The sequence below is a fragment of the Zootoca vivipara genome, chromosome 1 (assembly GCF_965207765.1).
Source record: "Zootoca vivipara chromosome 1, rZooViv2.hap1.1, whole genome shotgun sequence".
Classification (NCBI taxonomy): Eukaryota; Metazoa; Chordata; class Lepidosauria; order Squamata; family Lacertidae; genus Zootoca; species Zootoca vivipara.
The window spans coordinates 37,583,452-37,596,680 of NC_142582.1; the positions used below are offsets into that span (position 1 = coordinate 37,583,452).

Genomic DNA, 13,229 nt, shown 5'->3' on the forward strand with positions numbered 1-13,229 from the left:
TGATTCTGAAGGGCAGGTAGAGGGCAGGGCCACCCTGGACGAGAAGCAAGATGGAACAGAGCAGAGTACAAGGAGTTTTGGAGTTGTTTGTTTGTTTGTTTGTTTGTTTGTTTGTTTTAAAATGCTTTGTGCATCCTTGTCTAACCATGCCTGTTTGGTGTGTGTTTTTCTTTTTGTCAGAAAAGAATAAAAATAAAATTGGAATTAAGGGACGGTGGAGGGTGTGTGTGCTGTGTCCCATTGGTGTAGTGGTGGTGGCACTCAACCTTCTTCTGATAGGAAATGCTGGGGGGGTGTGACAAAAATGGGGGTCAGTTGTGGGGCGAGGGGAGTGAGAAATGTCCCTACTTTCATCTGAGGAATGTTGGAGGGTATGAAATGCTAGAATAAAATTTAACACCTTGCCACTTTGGCTTGTGTTTCTTAAATTTCCCTATCACAAAACCAACCCCTGAGACCTATATGTGTTGATATTGGGCTGATTTTGTTATGAGATGCAGAAATTTTCAGTGATACCCATTTTCCTGGATTCAGATGTCAAACAGCAAAGGGCAATCCTACAAAATACAAGGACTGGTATGATATGACCATGATGCTGTAAGTCTACATAAAGAACTACAGAAATTGCTTGGAATCTGGCAAGAAATGTGGGCTGTTCTTCAATTTATTTTTCTGTATGCGTCTGAATATTGCTGGATGGATTTCCAGGAGACTCTCAGCTATGGCTGGCACAGGGCAGTTTAAACTAAAAAGTGACTCCCAGGGTGATGGTCGTGTACACGGTATTTTAAGAGTGCATGCACCAGCATTCCAAACCTGGAGAAAATATACTGCCTTATAATCTTCTAGTATATTTCTTCCATATTCCCTCTTGGGGTATTTCCTCAGGCTAGTAACTATACAGCTGTGCTCCACACTGCTGGAAAAGAATGAAAGCTTCATTAAAAGCTACTCAGTACCAATTGGTTCCAAATTAAGCAAAGGGGATTTTCCCCATCAATAGGCAAAAAGTACAAGGTGGCCATGCTGCATTGGGTAGTACTGTTCAAGAACGACAAACTAAAACCCTCCTTGCTCTCCTGGAATTAGCCACATGGAGCCTGGCTGAAATCAATTATCAATATGTCATTTCAATGATTATATTAAAGTGAATAATGAATACATTGCACAAGAAGCACAATTTGTGGAGTGTGTTTTTGTGTCTACGTTCAGTTCTGTGGATTTCTCTGCTTAAACCATGAAACATCTATGCTGAGCCTGAAGGACTACATCACACAGCGATAGTGAGACTATTGTGTGGCTGTCACGAAACCACAAATAGGCATTAGCAATGTTTGCATGGTGGCATGATGACTCTCTAGGCCAAGAATGTCAAAGCAGCTGGCCATTTTGGAGCATTTGCATGTGTGATAAGAGGGAGGCATCTCTGGTAACTCAACACTAGAGTGGAAAAACTGATCAATATTTAGACAAACAATGACAATAATCTTCTGAAGGGGGGGGTCACGTAAAAATGGTTATTTAGTTCTGGCAATTAGTTTGAGTGCCAGTCAGATGATTCAGCTGGGAAAACCTGGACTGTGACCTTTCTGGGGCTTTAAAGTGTGATGGCGCTGTCATTTTTTATGGAAAAGCCATGCATAATGAATGAGTGCAAATGCTAACCTTTTAATAAGTAAATGGTTGAGGAAGGCATGTTTTGAAAACGGCCAAAAATGGTCCATATTAAGTATGCATGACTGGTGCTTGGAAGAAAAAGTGATAGAAGTTCCCCCAGCCATCATCTGTCCAGTTCAAAATGATAAGAGGTCTATGTATATGCAGGAAAGGCATTTATATTGGCATGTTGGTCAGTGTTTATACAAAAGTTCCTTGCAGTGCTTATCCAGACACCCTTGACCTGGCTGCATGCACTATATGCAGGGGCGTAGCGAGCCGCCGTGAAACCCAGGGCGGCAAATTGCCATGCACCCGGGGGGGCACGGCATCACTTCGTAACGATGCATGCGTCGTTACATGGTGGGGTATTGCAGCCCCCTGTGCCTCCAAAGCCGCACGCCTCCAGCTACAAACTCCAAGTAGAAAGCCCGCTCAGCATGGCAGGTGTGTCATGCTGAGCGAGCTTTCTACCTGGAGTTTGTAGCTGGAGGCACGTGGCTTTGGAGGTGCGGGGGATGATACCCCGCCATGTAATGACGCATGTGCAGCATCCCGAGCGGACTTTTTACCGGGAGGCTGGAGGCTCGGCTTGGGAGTCGCAGGGGTGGGGGGTGCCAAGTGGCACACCCCCCCGAGTGGAACCCGGGGCGGACCACCCCATCGCCTCCCATTGCAACGCCCCTGACTATATGATGCACATGAAGACACACCTTCCCATCTTGGGGCACCTGTTGTTTGAACTGGAGGCAAACAGTTCATAGTATGACTTTGCAGATTTTCGGAACAGAGGTGATTCAGAAATGACCCCCTACAGCTTGGAAATTAAGGGCATGAACCCAAATCTCTCTGAATTGCAGTTCAGCTCATGAATAATTTTGGCCTGTTCTGAGCTGTCCTCACCAAGATCCTTTTCCCCTCTCATGGATTGACCTTTTTGCAATCAAAGCAGCAGAAACAAAAGGGCTGCATAGGAGAAGGTTGCTTAAATCTGAAAGCCTTATAGTTAGTGGCTCAAACATAATAGGAAATGGAAGATGCCATGACTACTAGAACCTTGAACATGGAGACCTCAATAAACTACCATTCCCAGGCGTCTTCAAGTTGAACATCTCTTGTTTGAGGCCCAAGGAGTAGCCATCTCTTTCACACAGGTCTCACCTGTCTATGAGATAACTGAAGCAGTCACCTCAGGCAGAGGAATTCCATGGGGCATCACGAAAGTCATGCAGAAGCAGCTTCGAGAAAGATCTTGCATAGATCTAAAGAGTGTCATGTGATCGCTTGAGATCTCGCCAGAAGACAATAATGATGTGAGACCCCGGTAAGCAAGACTTCAGCAGCAGGGGTGGGAGAGCAGAACTTTCCCATTTCACCTCAGGTGGTGAAATGGGTTTGGCCAACCCTGCTTTCTCACCCTTAACACATCTGCCGAAAAGGAACTTTGGTAAACAGGAATGTGACAAAATGACTGGGACAGGGGGACTGGCTATCGGGAAAGTTGGGGGCAGTAGAGGGCTGACAGGGCCTAGAACTGCCTGAAGTTTGGAAAGAATGAAAACACAGTCCAAATTAAGAAGGGGTGAATGGCTGTAGTTCAAGGACATTCATGGTAAACTTATTACCCCAAATAATTAAGGCATATGCTTAATATTTGTAGTGCCTCTGTTGATTGACTTGTATAAGATCTGGGACAAAGCGCTACCTTTCAGAAATTCTCCCCAGATGTCAATTCCACCTTTGAAATCCCAGTAATGTCCAGAAAAATCTGGACATATGGCAGCCCTATTTTAGGTATGGAAAAATCAACCAACAGTTAATTCCAAATGCACCAGTTAATTACATTAAAACTATTCATCAAAAAATTCTCTCCGTTCCATTTAGCTTTTTTATATATTCCTCTTGTGAGATGATGATGATGATAGATGATAGATAGATAGATAGATAGATAGATAGATAGATGATAGATAGATAGATGATAGATAGATAGATAGATAGATAGATAGATAGATAGATAGATAGATAGATAGAACCTCAGTCATGCAAACTGTATGACTGAGGTAAGGTGCCCATCAGTTTAAGTCAAGATAATAGTAGGACTATGAGTGCTTTGCAAAGTATTACAAAAAGGCTAATCTGTGAACTATTATATTAGAGCTATTCCTTCAAAAGCCTGTTGAAAAGAAGCTGGATACACAGAGTATTTGTGTGTGGAAATGGATGGAAGCACGTGTAAGAATGTTGGGGAACCATGAATGTACCTGGATGTAAGAGTAACACCTACACTTTTAAAAATGTGTCCCAGAAATGCATGTCTTTCCTAACAGTAGAAACCAGGGAAGAACTGTAGCTCAGTTGTAGAGCATCTGCTTCCCATGCAAAAAGTCCCAGGTTCAATTCCTGGTGTCCTCAGAGTACAGTTGGAAACAATTCCTTCTTGAAACCCTGGAGAAAGGCCCTGTCAGCCACTATAGGTAATACAGTGGTATCTCTGGTTATGAACTGAATTCATTCTGGAGGTCCATTCTTAACTTGAAACTGTTCTTAACCTGAGGTACCACTTTAGCTAATGGGGCCTCCTGCTGCTGCTGCTGCCGCGCCGCCACCACACAATTTCTGTTCTCAACCTGGGGCAAAGTTCTTAACCCAAGGTACAACTTCTGGGTTAGCACAGTCTGTAACCCGAAGTGTTTGTAACCCGAGGTACCACTACACCAAGCTAGATGGACTCGGTATTGTCTGATTAAGTATAATGCAGCTTCCTATGTACAGTATTTCAACATTTAAAATATGTGACTAAATTGCGAAATGGTGTCGAAAAGGAAAATCTTGATTCTTCATGTCTAGTAAGTGGCTGTTCTCTTAATACTGGGAAGCAAGATACTGGAGCAGCTTCTGAGAGGCAAGGGGGTCTCTTTCTGTCCTGCTCAAGGACCTGAAGGGAGGAGAAAGCACTTGCTGAAATTGAGGGCAAAGGTTGGGGAAAGGGCTTCCATTTCCCCACTGCACATGCTCACTGCAGCTTCCCGGAGAGCTTGCACATTTTTACATGACAAGGGGGAAACAGGTGCACAGCTCCGGCGTAGCTGTGCAGCTACTTTGAGGTGGCAGCTCCACCTCCTTTGCCTTATTTACAGAGCAACCATATGCTAGATCTAAAAGGAGCAACCATTCAAAAAATGACCCTGCTGCTGGAGGGGAGTTGGGAGAGCAGCGGCTGATGCTAACAGGAGCAATGTGGCAGCTGCTGTGCATAAAAGTGATGGGGCCAAGGGGCTGCTGGGCTCACCATGAAGTCGAGCGGGGGTGCTGCATCCGACCTAGAGGAACTGGAGAGTGGCAGCAGCGAGAGCAGCTCCGGAAAATCCTTGACTTCCACCGGAGCCCAAGGGAAGCGCAAGCGGAAGAGCCCTCGGCTGAGTGGGTTGAGCAAGCAGAGGCAAGCTGCCAATGCCCGGGAGAGGGACCGAACCCACAGCGTGAACACAGCCTTCAGCACCCTCCGCACCCTCATCCCAACCGAGCCTGCAGACCGCAAGCTGTCCAAGATAGAGACCTTGCGCCTGGCCTCCAGCTACATCTCCCACCTGGCTAACATGCTGCTCTTACAGCAGCAGCAGCAGCCACCGCAACAGAGCGAGAGCTTGGGGGAGGAACAGCTGCCTTTGAGGCAGCCCTGCTTGCAATACCAGCCTCTCCTGCAGGGCGGCGGCACAGCAACGGCACCAAGACCAATCTGTACCTTCTGCCTGAGCAACCAGAGGAAGCTGGTAAGGCTGGCATCTAGCACTCAGTAACACCCCCTACCCCCACCCCCACCCCCACACATATACACCGCAAGCTGTGGCCTGCACGGATTGGGGTTGTTTTCAGCAGAAGTATAGCAAGGGAGAATTTTGCAACAAGGTGAGCCTCTGCTCTGGTCATCAGCTTTAAAGCCTGTGCCTGAAGTGGCATCAAATTGAGGAATGTATCAGAAAGGTGAACTAGAGCTTTCATTTTTTCAGTGCATCCAGTTGGGGAACCAAAATATGTACAGAGCAGACAATCCTTGTCTGAAACTGTTAGGGCACCATGTGTGTGTGCACACGCTCCTTCTTTTTAAAGCATGTTCCTTACAAAAACTCACTCCCTTCATGTGAGCATTGCTTGAATAAATGTGCAAAAGCTGCAGTTTGCTTTGTGTTCTAGCTGGGGGAAATAATTTGCATTTCCCTCTTATTTTTGGGATTTGCATCATCACCTGCCAAGTGCAACATCCTGTTTACATTTTGGGGGGCTTTGTGTGTTTTCCTTTTATTTTGTTCCATGCTATATGAAGATTTTTCTCTTTCTCTTCCTCAATAGATTATTTAAAAAATAAAAAAAGAATATTTCCCCCTTTTCTTTTAGCTTCATTGTGCCTGGTCTATTTTATAGCTCGCACTGAAAAGAATTTATATACATAAATTTTGCATTTCAAAACTGAGACTGTCAGTGTTTGAAATGTTCAGGCTTTTAAACCCCAACCAACCGTGAAGTGCACAGGTGAAGCTTATCTCTGCTTTGGTGGCTAGGACCTTTTATATTAACAGGTAAAATTTGGGCGAGATGGCCACTGGCAACTGATAAATAAAACTTTAATGTATGGTTTATGTGCACTGCCTCGTTATAATGGATGCCTTTATTCTATTTGCAGCACAGAGAAAGGGAGAAACACTTGTCTCTTTAAAAGCATTGTGGACATTGATTCAGAAGAGAAGCTTGCACAAATACCGGACTGGTTATAGAACAGTTGTAGGTAACCTCTCTCTGTGTGTCTCTGCCACTCATATCATAATGTTTACATTGAAATTGTGCAATTACATAGAAAAGGGAAAGGGGGTGGGAGGACTAACCCTGATCTGTACTTTGTTTTCCATTGCCACAGGCTTATTCAAAGGGGATTTTTGCAGTTGAAACTGAACACGGTGGGGAAAGTTGCACCTGGCGTGGCAGCTATTTTCGTGCAAGAAATGCTAAACCTAAGCAGCCAAGCCCTGATACTGATGCCTCCTAGACCTATGTCACATGATGGAACTTGAGCTATCAAACACCCGGCGTCTCCTCTTAATGGGAGACTCTCATAATGCACCAGGCTCATAGCCTCTAGCTACCATTGGACGGCTAAGCCATGTCACACTGCCCTCTCTCTTTTTCAGTCAAAACCTCATTGGCCTCTGCTAGCAGATTCAAGGATTTCCACTAAAATTGCACATTAAAGGATTGTACGCAAATTACAGGAGAAGCACACACACAAAGGCTAGAGCGGTTGTACCAATTTTGTTTCTTGGTCAACACAGTGCGGTTCCTCTTGTCAGTCTGTAGGCCAGACAAGAAGAAATTATTGCATTTAGCATATTATGTTTTTTATTCTTTAAAAAAATAGTAGCTGTGAGGAAGATCAGGACAGAACTGACATTTCCCCCCTCTGCTCTACCATCCTGGTGAAAATACACCACCATGATCACCCACTGCTCTTACTTTCAAAGTAAAACAAAACCCATTAAATGCTTATGTCCATTTAATGTACCATTTAGTTTTTTCCCACCCCAGACAGTCACAGTGGGAAAGGGCAGGAATTTCCTCTGTCCAGTCAAGATTTGCTCAAAATGAATCAAAATAACATCCATCCTGTGCCCCTCAATCATAGTCAGCCCAGGGCCAGATAGCTTTTTGCTGTGTGTGAGAGACAATGTAGTGTAGCAACGAGTCAAAACCTGCATGTGCTACAACTGCTTGCTTCTCCTCCCTCACAAGGTGGCTTAAGCGTGTCTATTTTATCGTCTCTCTACTGCAGATGCTGAGGGAAGCCGTCATGTAACTTTGTAGCCATGGTACTGAAATGAGCAAAGCACCCCGGTGTCAGCTTCAGAACAAACCCATCTTTGGCCATGTGAACGTAGCCACAGACTTGCACCACAGCTCTGCTGTCAAATCAGCTTGGCCAAATGGCTCTGGAGGGAGATGCAGCCAAACTGAGAGGAGGTTCTCCGCTTAGGCCTGAAACTTGAGAAGGGCTGTTGAGTGACTCAGGCCAATTCTTGAAACCGTGTGGGATCTTTCTAAATTTGTTCATCATTGAAGTGTGGAGCAGGGGAGGTTCCCATGGGCCCTCTAAATTTATCTGCTCTCCTAGGTTATTCACAAGTTGTGCCTGTACATTATCACTGGTGCTATCTGATTGCTGGTCGTCATGTAAGCATGCAATCTTTATTTTGAATTAAGCTGAGCAAGTTTTGGGGTTGTTTTTTTAAAAAAAGCCACTTTTCCAAACACAGGCAGAATAAAAAAACAACAACAACATCAGTTCACAGTAGAGGGGTTTCTAAAATGGTCAGACAGAGCTTTCGTTAAGGAGACATATGCATGTGTTTACAGTGTGCTTGCACGTGCGTGGAATAATTTTCGCACTGTGGTATGTCACCATAACACATGGCCTCATCTTTCATATCTAAAAGTAATTAATCCTACTCAGCTGGGAAGCTTGCTAGGCGTCCTTGGGCCAGTCACTATTTCTCAGCTTAACCTACCTCACAGGGTTATTGTGAGAATAAATTGAGGATTGGAGGAGGAGAACCCTGTATGTCACCCTGAGCATCTCGGAGGAAAGCTGGGTTATAAATGTAATAAATAAACAAACCAATAAATAAATACAAAAATCAGGAAAAAGAAATAAATTGGGGGAATCGGTCGAGATAAACAACGCTCTGATAATGATTCCTCAGCATTCCTAAATAATAATAATAATAATAATATGTAAATATTAATCCCTGAGTTAAGCCACATGAAAGTAATGCTCTGTGGCATACATTTCACAATGTAGATGAATGTTTAATTCACTTAGGCTTAGCTATCACAAATCCTTCATCATAACTTTTGCTTATAGTCAAGGAACAATATAGAACAGGTTGGTTTAACCCTGAGTAAACCTCTCCCCTTCAGTGAAGCAACTTTTGTGGTCCTACTCACAACCATCCAAATTTCTGTGGCTTTTCCTGACAGGAAGCTTAAAAACAGCTACCAGTTTTGGAGACAAAATAAGCCAGCATGTCAGAGTGTTGTTGTTTTTTTTAAAAAAACAAACTACTAAGCTAGGATGTGTTGATAGGCAGTGTGAACGAATATGAAACACATTCCACTTCTTCCACAGTCTGGGGGTCAGTGCCCTGTTTTGATGGCCATTTTTTCCCTTGTGCACATGACAGCTCTTTGCTTATAATAAGTCAACTGTCATATTTCCCTTAAGCGGACTTGGGGATTTTGCACACCTCTGACAAAGCTACACAGCTCAGACTGAGTAGAGGTGGCCTGCATGCTGTTAACAAGCCTCATGCTGACCCATTTATAACAAAGTGGTCATCATAGGCACAAGAAAAGTGTCAGCCATCAGGTCCTATTTAGTGACTGGTTCATATGAATTTTGTTCACATTTTGGGCATACATCCCTCCTTCATTTTCTATTGCACTCCTGTAATTTTCAAAATGTTACATGCACTTTTAATAATTATCTTTCAATTGCTTTGGAAAGAATAATCATATTCTAAAGGAGGACCGGATTAAGACCCTTTGTCAATTCTAAAGAAAACAGGTGTTCCAAACAGGCCAATTTCCCCACTATTATGTTGTAATGGTTGGGAAAAAATACCCTTGCTGAATGTTTCTACTTTAGAGCTCTTAAAGGGACATAAGCGCTTTCTTCTTCTTAGAAGTTGAAGTCTGTGCTACTTAATTTTTTTTTAAAGTCTTTTACAATTGGAATAAATACGGTATAGCCTGCTGTTTTGTTTGTTTTTACCAGAAACAGTAAACTATTCCATTACACTACGCTTCATCCACACTATCCTTTCATAAACAGGTAAATAACATCTGAATGATGTGCTTCCCCTAGATAGATAGATAGATAGATAGATAGATAGATAGATAGATAGATAGATAGATGATAGATAGATAGACAGATAGACAGATAGAGATATTAAGCTCATCCACCCAGACTGTTTTATCCCCCCCCTTTAATTACACATATAATGTCATATATATAGATAAATGTTCAGTCCAGGTTTCCCTGCACATGAGCAGGGACCTAGAGCTATGCATATAACTGTACAAAAATACTTAGCCATCATGAAATTATGCTGCAGAAATATAGTCCCACATGGGACTTGAATCCTTGGAATGCATGATGGGCATACATTTTGCAAATAATCTGGCTTTAAGAAAAAGCATGAGCAGCCTGGATGCTCAATGGAAGAAACAATCCAATATGGGCAAAGGCTCGATTGGAACTGAACAGTCAAATTCTGCGTATAAATCCATTTAAAACAAAGTCATCCTCTGTCCTTAATCCTAATATTTAAATAGCTCCTCCTGAACATTTGAGTGGTTTTACAGTTCTTTCTACTGGGCCCCTGCATGAATATTTATGCTGATAACTACTAACAGAAGTTAAGCGTTTGGTTTGTGAGATCATGAAAGTCAGCAATCAAATGAATATGACTCAAGGGATTACTATATCCTACAGTGTATAGTGAGGCAAGACTTTAATCTTCAAGTTGTTCTAGCTAAGGCTCCTGAGTCCATAAGCAGCTATGCTTCTGAAGCTTCCCCACACCAAGGCCTCTCCAGGCAGCTGAGGGATGCAGCCTACCCTAAACATACCTAAAGTTCATCGAAAGCGCACAAACTTTTTCTTAAGCAGCCATTTACCTTCTGCCAAGGTTGTTGCAACTTTGCATTGCTATGCCATTGCATCTGCTTCTGGGTCACACTCACAACTCCAGGGTCCTTTCCCCATTTGGGATTTGGGGCTCTTTCAATGTTATTTTGGTGATAACTGGCCATGTGCAGTTGGTTACAGCAATTTAGAGGTCAGGGTTTCCAAATACTAACCTTGAGACTCTGTGTCCACCATCGGATCTCTGAATTTGCAGTTCACTACCCCACACACTGGGACGTGGGTGGCGCTGTGGGTTAAACCACAGAGCCTAAGGCTTGCCGATCAGAAGGTCGGTGGTTCAAATCCCTGCGACAGGGTGAACTCTCGTTGCTTGGTCCCAGCTCCTGCCAACCTAGCAGTTCGAAAGCACGTCAAAGTGCAAGTAGATAAATAGGTACCGCGATAGCGGGAAGGTAAACGGCGTTTCCGTGTGCTGCTCTGGTTCGCCAGAAGTGGCTTTGTCATGCTGGCCACATGACCTGGAAGCTGTACGCTGGCTCCCTCGGCAACCCCAGAGTCAGTCACAACTGGACCTAATGGTCAGGGGTCCCTTTACCTTTATCTTTACCTTTTTACCCCATACACTAACCTTGTAGCTGTGTTCCTATATGTGTGCACCTACTATGCTGTCATAGTTTATGCATTTTTTTAACCATATGGGTAGAAAGAAGAAGTGAGTACCGTTTACCTGCTGCAAGCCAACTGCTTGTTCTGGACATGCAGGCTCCAACACACAGCTGGAACTCCCTCACCTCCATAATAAACCCCACTATCATGAAGAGGGGCTGTGCAAAAGGGTATTCTTTGGAGCAGAATATCCAGACGGACTATGCTATAAAATGTTTCAGTTCACTTGGGTTCTATCTTGAATTTACACTTTTAAGATGCCTTGTATAGATCTATGAAAAGAGAAGTGGAAAGCCTAGTTCTCTTGAAAATGTACATAACCAAGTATGTTGTATACTGATGTTGCTTAATGTGCTAATTTTCAAATCCAAGCATCTCTGTTTATTCCATGTACGGCTGCTATGTAAGGCAGTTAATGTCATTCTAAAGCACACCAGGGCCGGTTAAATCAGAATGCTCAGGAATAAAATCTTAATGTGGTATCCTAGGCATTACTCTGCCTTACATTTTACAACTTGTGTGGCAACAAGGAATGTCATGCAAGCCAAGTGCACAGAATTCCATGCCATTCGTCCTCAGCAGTCTGCTTGGTTTCTGTGCTGGGGTGGAGGAAAGGGAACCCATTCATCAGCTCTGTCCTTCCTCTTCCAGCCTGTTAATAGTCCAGTACCCTGCATTCCCATGCTGGCTTTGAAGTAAGAGGGTTGTGTGTCTCCATCACCAACATGGAAACATAGTGTAATAGCCTCTTGTCAGAGTTGTAAAATAAATAAATAAAGACAGGCTACTAAACTTTGTAGGCTTATGCGCAAGGCTGATGCTACCGAAAGAGGAGAATCATTAACATATTTTTAACGAAAGCTTTTAAACGTACTACCTAACTACTACTAATGGTTCAAAATGCCCATTTGTGCTCTTATAAGAACAGCCAGGTTTTTAAAAAATTATTATTACTGCCCTTTGGGTTGAACAATAGTAACAATGCCTGTGTAAAAGAGACAAGTTTGTTTAAAAAAGCCTGAAAATTTCTTCTAAAATAAAGTGTATTTTTGTAAGACAGATTTAACATTAAAATAATTCTAAACATACGTTTTCCTCTGTATTTTTATTTTGCTGTTGAAAAATATCTCTTAGATAAGACGCCCAAGCAATGGGTGGTGGTTGCTTATGCTAAACATCGGGGAATGGTTAGTGGTGTAGCAGCTGTTTCTCACTTTCTATATGGGAGTGAGGAGGACCATATCTGCTAGCTTGGCCCCCAATTTGCATGCACACCCAAAGGGTCGAACAACTAGATATGTTTTTGGCAGAGACAGGGAACCACTTTCAGCCCAAGCACTGGATTTGAAATTGGGCTTGGCTTCTGAGGGCTGCTTTAGGTCTAGAAGCAAAAAAAGAGGTGAGGCAGAAAAGTTACCATATTTTTGCATACATTTTATATTTAAATCCCCCTTAAAAAAGTAAAGGTAAAGGACCCCTGACAGTTAAGTCCAGTGGCAAACGACTTTGGGGTTGCGGCGCTCATCTCGCTTTCAGGCCGAGGGAGCCGGCGTTTGTCCGTAGACTGTTTTTCCGGGTCATGTGGCCAGCATGACTAAGCCGCTTCTGCCGAACCCAGAGCAGCACACGGAAACGCTGTTTACCTTCCTGCCAGAGCAGTACCTATTTATCTACTTGCACTTGGACATGCTTTCGAACTGCTAGGTGAGCAGGAGCTGGGACCGAGCAACGGGAACTCACCCTGTTGCGGGGATTCGAACTGCTGAAATTAAATACATTATACACACATACACATAAGTTATGTAAGATTTTTAACATAACCCAAGGAAAGCCATGGAAAGTAGTAGATCAACATGACTGACAGGTGACATCAAGTGACATCACATGAATGACGAGTGGGTAGAGTTCGCTAGAAATGGCCTTGTCGGCCAAATTATGCCTGCAGCCTAGAGGTTCCCTAGCTCTGGTGTAGAGTTGAGAATGTCTAAATTCTGTGGTGGCACTTTCCACATAGCACTGATGTTCAATGAAGTAGCCTTCTTCCACACTGGTAAATTTATACGGTAACACCTTCACTCAGCTTAGAGTGGCTAATTTAAACAAATGAGAGATGTGATGTAATTTTGGGTGCCCTGTTTTGTTTCCATTTTTATTCTTATTATTATTATGGCTAGGGGCCTCCAAAGTTGGAAGTGGCCCAGGCATCTCTGGA

The 13,229-nt window shown here is 43.4% G+C and overlaps 1 protein-coding gene across 3 annotated transcripts; it reads left to right on the forward strand.

Annotated features, from left to right (window-relative positions):
- Positions 1 to 4,810: 4,810 nt before the first annotated feature.
- On the forward strand, positions 4,811 to 12,105 carry LOC118092584 (basic helix-loop-helix transcription factor scleraxis). Of its 3 annotated transcripts, none has more exons than XR_004693557.3 (3): positions 4,811 to 5,426; positions 6,335 to 6,436; positions 7,475 to 12,105. XR_004693557.3 is itself a non-coding variant. In XM_035130791.3 (2 exons), exons 1-2 carry the CDS (start codon positions 4,947 to 4,949, stop codon positions 6,365 to 6,367), a joined length of 513 nt encoding a protein of 170 aa, XP_034986682.1. In that variant the 5' UTR covers positions 4,811 to 4,946; the 3' UTR covers positions 6,368 to 12,105. The 3 variants fall into 3 exon arrangements, 1 of the variants encoding a protein (XP_034986682.1); XR_004693558.3 differs by having other exon boundaries at positions 6,335 to 6,432; XM_035130791.3 differs by having other exon boundaries at positions 6,335 to 12,105.
- Positions 12,106 to 13,229: the final 1,124 nt, after the last annotated feature.

Coding starts and splice junctions, on each gene's coding strand:
- LOC118092584 (XM_035130791.3), top strand. CDS start 4,947: ATGAAGTCGAGCGGGGGTGCTGCATCCGACCTAGAGGAACTGGAGAGT. Junction 5,427..6,334: donor TGAGCAACCAGAGGAAGCTG/GTAAGGCTGGCA, acceptor TTCTATTTGCAG/CACAGAGAAAGGGAGAAACA.